Genomic DNA, 14073 nt, shown 5'->3' with positions numbered 1-14073 from the left:
ATTATCTTCACTACTGATGGGAATTTACATGCCCACATCATTCCTCATAGCTAGTTTCCCCTACTATATATGATAGTTGCTATGAACCTTTTTCAGATGTTTCTAGAAAGGGTCAATTCTAATGTAACTCTTCTCACAACTGTTTATTCCACATCTATAAGGAAGGTTCTACTCATATAAGTGAATGAAGTGTTAACGTTTCAAAAGTTTATTGAACCTTCCTGTCCAGTACAACATTTTGGTCAATTATATGTAAAATTCCACCTGTTTTCTGCCGTTATACTTTTGTGGGAAACGGTGAAGTGCAAACCTGCATTGCTGTACTGTAACAAAGTGGTAATTAACAACCTGATTATGAGTAGGGCTCACTAATTAGGTCATTCAACATATTTGAATGGATTAAAATTACAATTCATTCTTCTAAATTGTAGTCAACTTTAACCATAAACATAGCTTGACAAACAGCTTGTCTCTTACTAATTTAATGATACTGCATGTTGGTTCCTAACATAGTTCATGATCAGCTGTCTGCTGCATTCTGTTCATTGAGTGTTTGTGTAATGTGGCTCAGCAAGAGTCTTGTCGGCCATGCAGTATTGGATAAGGGAAGATCCCTGATGGAATAAATAAAAAGCAATTTAAATGATACAACCTTAAACAACTGTCGTCTGGCCGGTAAACATACTCAATTAACTTCCCTTATCCAATGGCATTGCTGGCATGCTCAGCCATGTTGCAAAGACAAAGAAGCTAAATCTAGTATTAGTAGGAGTCTAAGAGTAAGACTGAGGTGCTTTCTGCAATTATATACTCGGCACAAATAGGCTACATTATGCTGGGAACTAGGTTTAGCCTAGTGACAATTAGGCTAGGTGACCAAAGTATTAATATTCTCACATCTAACATCTACATTAACAATACCAGAATGCATGAAAATGTTAGGCTACACCACATCCATGCAAGTATGTTTATACTTGTGTAGGAATGCAGCTGCAGCCTAGGCCTATAGTGTTTATATTCCGACTGTTATTCATTTGTTTAATTGTACGCAGTGTAGGTTGTCGTCCTAGCCTAACGTTACAAGTAAAGTAGCCGGGTAGCATTGCAAGTTGGGAGTAAAGCATGCATTACCAGTGGGCCTATGAATATAAACGTTCCAAGACTAAATGATAAAAAGTGCACATACTGGATTTTCAGTAAAATATGATTAGGGAGTTAGGCTATGCAATAATTGGTGTCACGGTCACAACAGAAGTAACTTTTCTGTACCAATTTGATGTTGGGTGCGGTCTCAGTCATACCATACCGTCTTCATTTCAACTTGCTTTCATGGGGCGGGGGGTGCATGTGTGTGTGTGCACGATCCAAACGTTCACCGTTCGTGCAAGTAATTTCTAGGGTGCAGTACCCCACCCAAATAGTGGCACTACATTCATTATTTCACACCCTCCATGAGAATGAGAATTCAGCTTCAAAGGTATTGAGTATTGTGTTTGAAGAAATGGTTTCCCTTCCCTGTGAGTACCTTTCTAGCTGGCAGTCAAGAACAATTGCTCGGGCATAATCCATATGAGATATAAACCCTTGGGTTTGTATAGTGACCAGCTTATAGTAGAGACTAATAAATCTTACACCATGTGTGAAATAACTAGTTTAAACTTCCTTTCCCTAATCAGTGGCGTCGCCAAGGGGGCAGGGGGCAGGGGGGGGGGGGGGGGGCACGTGCCCCCCTGGAAAACCTAGTGCCCCCCCGGGTGCCCCCCATCTGAGATTTGGGTTGGTAAAAAAATATATATATATGTTGTTATATTCAACTCCCATCATCTGAGTTGGTTTTTCATAAGGACAAAGAAGCACAGTAATTCGTATTTTCTTCAAATGAGCTGCGAAAAAATGAAAAAGTTTATCCTTGAACGTCGGGTATCGGAGTCGTAACCCGCGCCATCACAACAGGTGTCGATATTTACATTGAATGTGTCAGTGCTCACGCCATACCAGCGGATATACAAGTCCGCTTCGCGAGCTACATGACTGTGAGAAGGGAGGGTACTGCAATATGTTGCCTTGGTCTGAGGTTGACAGGTTAGGAGCTGACGAAATGTGAGAATGTGAGGGTCCGTAGGCACCATACTTGCCTATATTTGTGGACCCATATATTAACCCTGTTGTGTAAGGGGTGCAGAGGTCATTTGAGGTCAGATGCTTGTAGGAACAAATGGCGAATGTTCACACCTGCATACTGAGCCATACTCGATGTGTGATCAAACTTTGGATTGCATGGTGAGATCCCTGATAGGAGCCAATAACGATGCTGGGACCTGTTACATCTTAATAGATAATGGGCGAAAACGAGAAGGACAAGAAAGGAGTCGGGGTCATGCACACATTAATTCAACAAATGTAGCTTCTATTGATAGGGTTAGGCATAATATCGACAGCATGTGGTTCATATCCTCCGCAAAATTCTGCGCCTTGTTAAAATCATTACCTCAAAAAGAGCAATTTCTGGAGATATCTTCAGATCGAATTTAGCATCAAATGTGGCAGCATTTTGCATCTAGCCCATCCTCCGTATGCGAAAATTTTCCAAAGGGGAGGGGGGGCAGTGGCGGCGGAACCGGGGGGGGGCTTGCAATCTGAGAAATTGCAGGCTTGAGACCCATATTTTAGGGCTAGGTATTCGCAGCATAAAACACTCGGGAAGTGCCGTTTCCGGCCATCTGGGGGTTTGAAAAACCCAAAATTTTCTTGTACGCTCCGCGCCAACCGATGGTGGCGCTCCGCTTAGATAGTCTCTACACATTAGTCCCCCCAATAATTTTCCCGTTCCGCCGCGCCTGGAGGGCACCCCCTCCCCTTAGACCCTCCCCAGGACGTTGATCCGTATCCACCTAAGTGCCCCCCCATCAAATGCTGGTGCCCCCCCTGTGCCCCCCCAGACTGAAAAGTCTGGTGACGCCACTGTCCCTAATCCCTGCTATATTTCCTAATCGTTTTTTTTTTGTTCAATTTCAAACCTACTGTGTCGGCGGACTTAGTATAACGAGGGCGCTTCAAAAATGACGTCAGCGAGGCACATTGTTAGTTATAAATAAATAAATAAATAAATAAATAAATAAATAAATAAATATATATATATATATATATATATATATATATATATATGTATATATATATATATATATATATATATATATATATTCAGAGCAAAACAGGTTAGTGATATCACAAACAGTATCGTCCTCATTGGCATTGAACAGACAACAACATTGGCCATATACAATAACCATTTGACACTCAATACAATAACCATGTGACATGTATCTTATCACATTGTATCTTACCACATTGTATCTGCTACCAACAATGCTTACTGCCTATCTTAAAAAATTCAAGGTCTTACACCGTCCCCTAATCTGTCTGTCACTCAAGAAAGAGAATATCCATGCATACTGTCGGGTTACGGGATTGGACTCGCTCTAGCTCGGGTAGAGGGTACTTGCCCTGGTGATTAACTAACAGAGGAGACCCTTCCTATTCGATTTTCGATACAGATCTGAGCTTGTTAACTTTTCCTTTATATTTGAGCGAGATAACAGACGAGAATAGGCGCTCCCAAGGATGCATTGAATCTGGGAACTGCATTCATGGTGACTACAAGGGAATCGAAGGAGCTCGCAGATCATAATTAATATATCTTTATAATTATGCGTGACTATCATGTCAAATTTCACAAGATGCAAACTCCCCCCCCCCCCCCAAAAAAAACCCTTTACATAGCGTTAAGGATAATTATTTATTTATTTTGCTTAAAACGTCCTTGAAATGTTGCAACGAATAAAGCATATGCACATATTGGGTGTCTTAAACTAGCGAGAAGGGAAACACATACAATACGGCTTCTTCACAGTAATCTACCAAAATTTTACAATAGAAGTCTCCCAACAGACTAGATATTTCCAGTAAATTAATTATTTTCTTTTCCATACAAACTTAAAAGCATTGACAGACTCGCCCAAACCGTGTGCGGCCATCTGAAAAAGTAAACTTTCCGTTGCTTGCAAGTGAATATACCTTTTTATCTTTATCTAGACCTGAGATGTCCATCGCTGCTATCTACACTGTGTTGTGGGTATTGACCGTAGCTGCATGTATTGACTATGCACTAGTGTCTAATTACCGACGGTAGCAAGCTGTGTGTGTATTTTCTGGGATCGATAGTGGTATCTAACACTTCTGTTACACCCCATTCGAAACTAGGTCAGATTACCGGCATGAGACGTTTCTTTGTGGGCGAGTCTTCAATGCTTTTAAGCAAGTGTGCTGAATATAGCAAGTCTTTATGGAAGATTTCACACGACAAGGAAGCTTCCGTATGGTAGAATACAGCGTATAGAACATCGATCGCGTCCGTTGAAATTATCATAACAAACGTCTGTTTATTCGTAACTAATTGCCAAACATAATTTTGAATTTCATTGTAGTACCCGGTAAATATATAATCGCTTTTACAAGGTAATATTTCGACTTGTTGACTTGAAAGTAAAGGCCATGAAAATATGCCTATCATCATGCATTGTTTTAGAATGAAGTTCTAAAGAGTATAAACTTTAAGGTACTATGCTAAAATAAGTACCAGGAACTTTGATTTAACTGTTTTTAATTAATGCGAGGTCACGTGTCACGATCTGTCAGTGAGTGAAATAAAAGGGCACGTAGACATTCATAATGAATAACCAAGTTAGGTCGATGATTACAAGATATTAAACTGCCATCGATAGTAAGTATTGCCATGTTGCTCCCAAGCATTGGAATTAGCAAATCTGGTTTCAAATATCCAACATCTTAACGATGACACAAACAGAACAAAAAAACATAACGAATGCTTGGATGTTAAACACATTCAAAGTAATGATATTTCGTAGTTATGTAGTGTAAAGACAAGCGGCTTCACAAAGTAGTATCCTGCTGTATCGAAAACAAAAGTTTACCGAACTATAAGAGAATATATTATAGTCGACTCAAGTGTTTGATCGTGATATGTAATTTATTTAAAGGATATGCTATATCTATAGTAAGCAACAGTGAAGGAAAAAACCTCTGCCTAGACAGATATAATCATGGCTTGCTCGATGAAACAACTACTAGCATTGCTTTCATTACTGACCACTTCTAACTGTGAGTATGCAATGTTTAAAATTGAGGTATTTTCTTCAAATCAGTTCGAGTAGACTCTTTACTTAGCTAGATGGTGCGATACTGAGATAATCATCCAAGCAGGCTACATACTGTGAAACCAAAAACTGTATAATCAAGTATGGCCTTGTCATACAGTGAAATCAGAGAATCACTGTTATATTAAAAATTAAAAAATAGCCTACTGGTTGAAAACCGCATTGATTGTTAAATAACTTCAAAAAGAAGCAAATCTTTAAAGAAAGTAACCATGCATGACAAGAGGAATATGACATGTTCAGTATTGAAAAAAAAACTTGTTGATAATTTAGCTAACAATTATAAGTCATTAGCTCTGGTAACAAAGGTATATTTATAAAGAATTTAGAATATAAAATTACTGTAATCTCTTATTTAAGTTTTGGTTTAAAGATCCGTAACAATCTATGGGAACGAACGTGGTGGTATGTTTACCATACATACCAATATAGCTATATATTGCAGAGAAGTGAAAATTGTAAAAGAAAACGAACTGTTTATCTGCTACATCTGATAATCCTATTTTACAGGTAAAGAAATATTCGATATGAGTTCAGTTGTTCCAGATACGAATATTACCATGAAATGTCATCACGATCAAGAGGGAAGGACGCAGGCTGTTTGGTGGTTCAATGGTCAAGTCATATTGGCTAGTAACAACTTTTTACCAGAAGAGATTGGATTTAAAAATGTTCGCGGCACTGTCATCAACTCGACGACCTCCTTCTTGCAAGTAGAATCAATTAAGGTTCAAAATGAAGGAAATTACACTTGTGCTTTCGGACAAGTAAGCATTGTCACTTATATAGTGAAATTGCAACGTGAGTAAAACAGTGTTACAAACAATATTGTACAATATAGACTGAATTCCGTCATAATATATTTTTTTGACAGACAGTTAAGAAATATTAATGAACATAATGAGTGAATAGGCCTTGAAAATATAGCTAAACATACAATGTTACAAACAGCACAGGCAAACATATGTTGTACTCTCATGATGTAATTCTTTGAAATTAGCGCCAAATCCCAAATGTTACATCTGTTGACAAGTGCACGATGAATTGCAAAAATAAGGTCGAGTTGTTTGTAGGTTCATTGTCTGCAATATCTTTCTTGAAACTGAACACTTGTCAGAGGACTAACAATGTTGAACTTTCTCTTGAAATTCATTATCCAGTGTTCTTATTATAGGTACCGGAGTGATTCATGGAGCCAATATCTCCATGAGCTGCAGAACGGAAAGGGAAACGACTTTTTCACCAATTTGGTATTTCAACAATTTCTTCATGGCTGGAGCAGATTCATTTGGACCTGGAGATATCGGCCTTAAGAATGTTCATATTGACCCTAATAAAGCATTTCTGTACGTGGACTCATTCAGTACTCAAAACGAAGGCAACTACAAATGTATTCTCGGAGAGAAAGAGACATCCACCTATCATCTGAAAAGCACACGTAAGGAAAGCGTCATCTTAGGAATCATTATTTCTCTTCGGTATTATTGAGTCTTTAAAAAGCGAACAATGCATCGATCATTCATAACATACCTTCACAGTGTGTTACTTGCTTGTTAGCCTGATTCAGGTTACCAAATAATAATACTACTTAAATTATATGTACAAGTTTATAAGTTCCAAAAGTTCGAATCAAGTTCTGAGCCCAAGTAAAAGTGTAATGATTAATTTTTCATCAAATATCAATCAACTTTATGATGTAACTGTTATTCAAATCTGTTAGATATAGAAAGTAAGATAATCCATTGCATTGTATGACACATTGCAACCAGTCGGGGGGGGGGGGGGGCACAACATCAGAGGGGCACTTTCTCATTCCACAACCACCACGCGTTATGCTATAAACCGATGCACATGATGTGTTCGTATGCTATCAATACTATTTATTGAGATTGTTTATTGTTAAACGTGCTACAAAAAAGATATGGGATGCCATTTTAAATATAGTATGTATAGACTAAAATAAATAATTAAAATAAAATATTAAAATTAACAGAGTCTTAAGATATGAAACAGACAGTTCTTCATCAAAGGGGCACTTTTTATTTGCCAGTAGGGCACATTTGCTGTGTAGGAAAAAAAACTGCGGGGGGGGGGGCACGTGCGCCCAGTGCACCCCGGCTCCTACCCCATGATTGCAACTGTAGAAACAAACCCTGGCTAATGTTAATCAAGTCGACATTGTACCTAATTTCTAACAACCACCCCTCCCTCCGCCTTCTCAAAGAACTGTTCTGTGCATTTACTAGTTCCCCAAATTAAACTGGCCATGTAGAAGAAAATAGTCAGAAAGATACAACAAATAACTCTTAGAAGTTTACAGACTATAATTATGTATTTTAAAATTGTCATGTGTGTGTATACCCCCATTATTCTGATTTAAAGCTGATATAAGTTTCGTAAACGAGAAACAAAAATACTCAACCCCCACCAATTCAAAGCAAATAAAGGATAAAAAACAACAAAACCAAACCAAACCAAACGCAAAGCTTCAGAGGCCTTATGGTGTTCCCTGGACCCTACGCTGACTTGACTTTTCGCTTTACTCTTGAACCAGGGAGTTGTAACAACTCCCTGCTTGAACTGACGACTGTGGCGCAAGCTTGCCTGATCCGCATCTTGTGTCCCCACATAGTTCTCTCAGTTTGGCCTGCCACAGTACCATTCAAACATGGTTCTTTCTAATTTACTCACAGCACTTTCGTTGTCTTTATACTGTGCGGGTCAAGAATGTCCTGGAATGCTGAGTTTAAATACAACGTTAACAGTCCTCAAGATGGAATGTTATGGCGATCAAATGATTCAAGCGGATCAACATTCTTGGAATATAAATAATTTGAAAACAGATTTTGAAACAAAAAGTAGATCATTTCCATCGGTAACACGGGGTATAAATGTCACCGTTAGAGGGAGTATGAAGAAATTTTCATTAACGAAATACCCGAATCACACAATCATAGGTTGCACCGTGGGTAATGCCACAAAGACGGTAACTGTCATTGGTGAGTATTAGTTATACACTTTCATTCTACGCGATTCTAACCGAGACTGTAGGATTAATCGTAGCCTCTGTCAAAATCTCTTAAAACTCTTTGAAATGTAAATAGGTGAAAATAATGATACTTTAGGTTACTACTTATTTATTCCATAGATTATTGTTTGTATAATCTTATCGTATTCTTCTTAATGCAAAGGTGCAAATAATTTAATTTCGTTTATGTATCGATTTTTTTGTAGTGCCTCGTGTTGCATCCGAGACTCTCGCTAACTATTGGAAACCAGCTGCCGTTACTGGAGTTTTTTTTATAATCGTCATCTGCTTCTTCCTGTTTCAAAAGAACTATGGTACGATAACCGAATGTCAATACATATTAATTCCTGGCGTATTTCAATGTGGTCTAAAGATCACATGCCATTGTTATTATTTGTTGCATGTTTTCACTTCTGTGATATCTAACAGATAGTAGGTCTGAAATCTCGTTAACTGAAAAGAAAAGGAAAACACACCAACTGAAAGGAACGATAGAAAAGAGTGTAACAAACGATAGCCATGTATTCATGAAATCATGAAATGTTTGGATCTGTGCTATGTAACTGCAAGGCCTGTAGCGTTTAATGTAATGTGTTGCGATGACTTAACCCTTGTTAAAACAAGAACAACATAACCTTCGTAAGCCTGATAAATTGTTCAACAGAACGATTCTCATAAATGTCTGAATACTTGCGGATTACTCGGATTCATTGCAGGTACACATTCGGGGGGGGGGGGGCTTTAAAGCCAGCATATCTGACAAACCAGTATTATCAGACTGTTATGTGGATTAAGGAGACGCATTTTCGCTCTTTCACATCATGCGGAACCTAAAACAATGTTTCTCCCGAGTTATATTCAATAACATAGTATGTTCATTCATTAGATTAATCATATACTCACTTCTTTTCCGTTCTATAGGTTCACGAGGAACTCAGCATGAACTTCCGCCACCGTAAGTACTGTGCGCTCGTGTAATTCTTCATTAATTAACATTGAAGATAAATGGAAAGTTGTATTGTAAAGAATTGAGATTGCGATCGACTACAAAGTTTTAGATTAGGTGCGCGCATAGGCGTAGGAGCCCAATTTGATATTTTTTTTTGGGGGGGGGGGGGGGTGGGAGGGGGGGGGGGGTGCTGTAACGACTTGCCCGAAAAATATAACCAAACTTTTTCGCGCGCTCCGCGCGCATTCAACATGGTAGTGTGCGTATCATATAGACACGCATCCCCTTATTACATTGTATGCCAATAACATAAGATATTTGGCCGTGTTATTACCCTTCCATATTTTTATAATTATTGGGGAAGTCGTTACAATAATAATGATTATAATTATATCAGTTTAACTATTGAAAAACACATTGCAAACTATATTTCTTTCAGTAGGTGCCGGAAAAATTATATAATGATTATGTAATGATTGTACATATAATGATAATGTAATGATTGTACATATACATGAAATGGTTAAAACATATATTTAATACTAACTAATTATATTGTCCGAATTTTCACAAAAACGTTTGGTTGCAGCCCCCCTCCTACGCATATGGGTGCGTGTGTGCGTCTGTGTGCGTGTGTGTGTGGGGAGTTAGAACTACTAGTATTAAACATCAAAGAAGAAAATGATATCTTAAAAATCACATGTTCAATCTCTTGGCTGTTCATTACAACAACTCGGACAAAACTGCAAACAATGGCGTTACGATCAGCATAAATATATTCTGTATTTATCAAATACAAACTGTGACCTCCGGGCTTAACATAAGCACCAAGCCCTTTTAAAGTAGATAGGGGTGAGAACTAAAATTGTTATGACATGCATTAATCAAATCCGTCGTAAAACGAAAAGAAAACCAGTGCACTTTGTTAAAATGTAACATATAAAAAATAATTGTGTGTTTCTCTCTTATCCTTACAGAGAATCACCGCATTCAACAGTAAATTCAGAGGAACACGACGCTACTAACTGGCGTTACGAATCATTCCCAGGTACGTCGTCAGTTAATGATCAAGCAGTTTAATGGTTATTGTCTTATTTAACATGCTGTATTGTCTCTGTGGTAACGATATCAAGTTAACAGATCCTAAATTAATATGCATTCTTGAGAAGGGGCACATTATTAAACACATGTTCGTGAGAATTCATGATTACACTAGGTGTGATATGATTAAGTTATGACACAACTTGACTATTTTATCATCAAGCTAGTTCACCTAATCTTAGTAACCAGTTTCAGTCCACCCAAACGTTAGCAACAGATGTACTAGTTACATTTCGTAATTATTGGCAAAATGCAACGGCTCTCAAACATTTCCAGTGTGCTTACGAAGTAAACGATATATAACTTTGATCTTTCCGGCATAGATTTTCCGCATCGTGGAAATAAATACGAAGAAACGGCTTCCCGTGCTTTATCGAGGGAAAATATGAAATTCACAAACAATGGTTTAAGTTCAATTGTACTCATAACCTGGATTGGAACATTAACAGATGATGAAGACCAAGTACATGACATTATTGCGTCCTACATAGAAGGTAGAGTCATGCAAACAAACAATAAAGTAGTTGCACGGCCAAAATTGTAATTAATGAACGTAATATTGAATCACGATTTTTGTTATAAAAACAACAGAGTTTGTATCAGAGAATTGTGGTTTTATGTGACAAACGGCCCAAAATGTTTCCAGTTTTTTTTACATTCTATATTAAAATGGACGTCCACTTTTTATATAATTCGAATCATGAATATGATGGTCTTGTACCAATGACTCCGGTAATGATTGTACATATACATGAAATGGTTAAAACATATATTTAATACTAACTAATTAAGATGGGAATGAAATGATTGTGTTGTCAGCATTAAACGCTCTAGATGTATAGTCTAAAATATCTGAAAATTAGCTTTTGTCACTGCCAAAATCTAAAAGAAATTAAGTTTCTTATTAATAATCTTAACACTGTGTAAGAAATGCCTAATATTCCACTAATATTGACGTAAGCACACCAGCAACATCCTCTTTTGTTATTTTCCCCTTCAAAATCCAGATGGAGTAAACGTAGATGCAAAACGGATATGGGAAGAATGCTGTAAAGTAAAATTATCATTGTCAGAACACGACAACGTTTTAAAAACGATTGGATATTGCAAATACAGTGGTAACAACATTGATTAAAAGTTTTAGTCTTTCTTCGGTCATCTAGGATCTACTTGCGTACATGTTTTGAGAGCTTTCTTCCATTGTTTGTAAATATAGAGTATGAGGAGGATTCTCAAATTTATATCCTGAAATTAAGTTGTTCTCTTTTAACTTATCATGTATCATTCTTGTCGAGCATAAGTAAATTATCGGTAAGTCAACAAGTCGATTCATAATTAAACTATAATGATACATAAACAGTGAACGTACAGAAAATATGAAATATAACTTCATTATTTAAATAAGCAACAAGAGAAACTTCAACCAAAATGAAACGTGACTTGCAATGATCGCATCACATATACTTAATTTTGAAATTAGACTTATATCATTTAGCGTAATGTAAAGCTCAGTCTAAAGGACGTTTAAAGAGTCATGTTAATTTTTTGCCTTTAGGTATCCTCATGATTGTACAAGATTTTAACGATATGACAGTATTACAATCCTATCTTAGTTCTGAGACAGGAGCGTCTAATTCAATTCGTGGCAATCGCATGAAATGTGCACGTGGCATTGTCCATGGTATGGGCTTTTTGTCTTCCCAAGAAGTAAGTTAAAATTATTATATATTGCCTTAATATGATGGTGTACAATAATATTTATGAAATCATTATTTTTTTAAGGCTAGTCTACAGATAAACAAGGACATGAACTCCCACCCTTTAAAAACACTTGGTAACAATTAATAGCATGCAAAAGTTAAATACAACAAGTAAAGTAAAACGTGTTTGGAAAGTGCAAAAAAGAAAAGAAAAAAGAGTTGCTGCTCTTTAAAGGTGTTAATAATTCTCAGTCAATTTTTCATTGTTGACTAACTTATACAAAACAAAAGATGGCAAGCTTTCACCATTCGATTCTGATTTGCTTGTCTTTCTGATAAACCAGTATTAGTCGAGTATGGTTATTCTGATGAGTCTTATTGAAATTCTTCCATTTACTCAACATAAATCCTTTTGTCTCCTTCTAGTATTCTTATCCGGGATTGTGTATAAAGCGGATTCTTGTCAATTCATTTGGAATTTGCAAGTTATACGACTTTTGCTCCAGGCGAAATGCATTACAGTACGTAAAGCTATTCTTGGAAGAGGTATGTTCAACAATGTAGTAAACATATTGAGACATGCCAATTAATAAAAGAAACATGTTTATGGAGAATATGTTTAATTCAATTCAGTATGTGAAGCTATTCCTGGAAGATGTGTGTCAAATAATCTAATGTGCAGAATGTCACATTTGCTCAGAAAAGAAGGAAATATATGTCTAAAATCGATTGTGTTTTCATTTTAGGATCGAGAACTTGAATGGAGATTAGCACCGGAGGTTTTATACAGTGGTTTTTACAGCGAGGTCAGTGACGTTTGGGCTGTTGGGATGACATTATGGGAACTATTTTTCGGAGGTATGACCGACGTCACAACATCTAAGATCACTAGTTTGTGACATTAACTATTATATTTTAAATAAGGTTCACCGATGCATCATCGCACACTTATTTCGCATTTGGCATAAACCTATTCTGCAAAAACGATTTTATTGTTTCCGGTATATGAGCCGATTCATAACTTGACGCAACAGTTCACTCGTTCTATGAATGTCTACTAGGAGATAAAATTCTTATCAATAATTTTAACATGTTTGAATAAAAGTAATCTATTTAAGAATTTTTCTCAAATTTGAACACAGAATTGGAAACACTATATAAATTCATAACGTCAGATGAATATGATACGAAGTTGATGACCATTGAGAGAAGACCTCAGTGTCCGAGACATATGTAAGTAACACAATGTTAAGTTTACACCGAAAAGTCCTTCACACCATAGAGAGAAATACTAACTTGCAATAACAAGTGTTAATTATTTGCCTATACTTCTTCCACTTCTATCCTTAACATTTTTGTAAAAGTTGGTACTGAAGCGAGTTTTGTGAATGATTAGTACGATAGTCCATCTGTAAAGGTTGATGGAAAGAATTCCACATCGCCCATATTTAAGTTAATAGACTGTGTCTATATTGCTTTTAGATTTCGCCTTATTAAATGCTGCATCACCAAGAGACTTGATCAACGGCCTTCGTTTGTCACCATGAACCAAGAAATTGATAAAGTCAACGTCAAAAGAAAATCCCAGGTATAATGCATATCGTTAAGTCAAAACACTAAACAAATATATCACCACATGAAGTTAAATAAAACCTTTTTTTGATGAAGTTCAGTTGATAGATTTCTAAGATGTAGTTATGATCCACCCAATGAAATATACATTGATTAACTTATTTAATACATTCTGTTACAGGACCGCGCTAATTTGAGACAAAAATCGAAAAGCTTCATGCAACTAGATGAACCAAATTTAGTTCCAGCAATTCCAGTGTACGCAGCTTGTAATAAAACAAGAGAATGTAACTTCTAAAGTAGTGAGTTTAATGAACTCACATATAACATGTTTGATGTTTACGATTGACTTCATACTTCACGTTAAATACGGATGTACGGAATTTATGGACTTTAACGAAGGAACATGTGGGAAATGGAATACTTGAATTTACAGAGACCCAGCAAGAACAAAAGAAGAGGATATGAACAGATCTGCCCTAATTAATG

General features: G+C 36.7%; 2 protein-coding genes across 6 annotated transcripts in view; one reads left to right on the top strand and one right to left on the bottom strand.

Annotated features, from left to right (window-relative positions):
* The window catches only part of LOC139960866 (uncharacterized), an 82220-nt gene extending 80770 nt beyond the window's left edge, over positions 1–1450 (bottom strand). The window contains exon 1 of the mRNA XM_071959514.1: positions 1187–1450. The gene's annotated coding sequence lies outside the window, so the exon portion shown is untranslated. The remainder of the gene's footprint in view (positions 1–1186) is intronic.
* A 3304-nt stretch (positions 1451–4754) lies between these two features.
* LOC139961784 (uncharacterized) lies at positions 4755–14029 on the top strand. Of its 5 annotated transcripts, none has more exons than XM_071961280.1 (15): positions 4805–5178; positions 5745–6035; positions 6409–6672; positions 7928–8233; positions 8469–8576; positions 9184–9217; positions 10189–10259; positions 10636–10806; positions 11320–11430; positions 11868–12019; positions 12439–12558; positions 12759–12870; positions 13155–13245; positions 13495–13600; positions 13766–14029. In XM_071961280.1, exons 1-15 carry the CDS (start codon positions 5121–5123, stop codon positions 13880–13882), a joined length of 2112 nt encoding a protein of 703 aa, XP_071817381.1. In that variant the 5' UTR covers positions 4805–5120; the 3' UTR covers positions 13883–14029. The 5 variants fall into 5 exon arrangements, with proteins under 5 accessions (XP_071817383.1, XP_071817381.1, XP_071817382.1 ...); XM_071961281.1 differs by having other exon boundaries at positions 4805–5204; XM_071961282.1 differs by lacking the exon at positions 10636–10806 and having other exon boundaries at positions 4755–5178.
* Positions 14030–14073: the final 44 nt, after the last annotated feature.

Source organism: Apostichopus japonicus, chromosome 20 (genome assembly GCF_037975245.1).
Source record: "Apostichopus japonicus isolate 1M-3 chromosome 20, ASM3797524v1, whole genome shotgun sequence".
Lineage (NCBI taxonomy): Eukaryota > Metazoa > Echinodermata > Holothuroidea > Aspidochirotida > Stichopodidae > Apostichopus > Apostichopus japonicus.
Note: the sequence above shows the minus strand (reverse complement) of the source record. Positions and strands in the feature narration are given on the sequence as shown.

What these genes read in the sequence shown, in the direction of transcription:
- LOC139961784 (XM_071961280.1), top strand. Translation starts at nt 5,121, where the DNA reads ATGGCTTGCTCGATGAAACAACTACTAGCATTGCTTTCATTACTGACC. An exon ending in ATTACTGACCACTTCTAACT is followed by an intron (nt 5,179 to 5,744) that starts GTGAGTATGCAA and finishes CCTATTTTACAG; the next exon opens with GTAAAGAAATATTCGATATG. An exon ending in CCTGTTTCAAAAGAACTATG is followed by an intron (nt 8,577 to 9,183) that starts GTACGATAACCG and finishes TCCGTTCTATAG; the next exon opens with GTTCACGAGGAACTCAGCAT.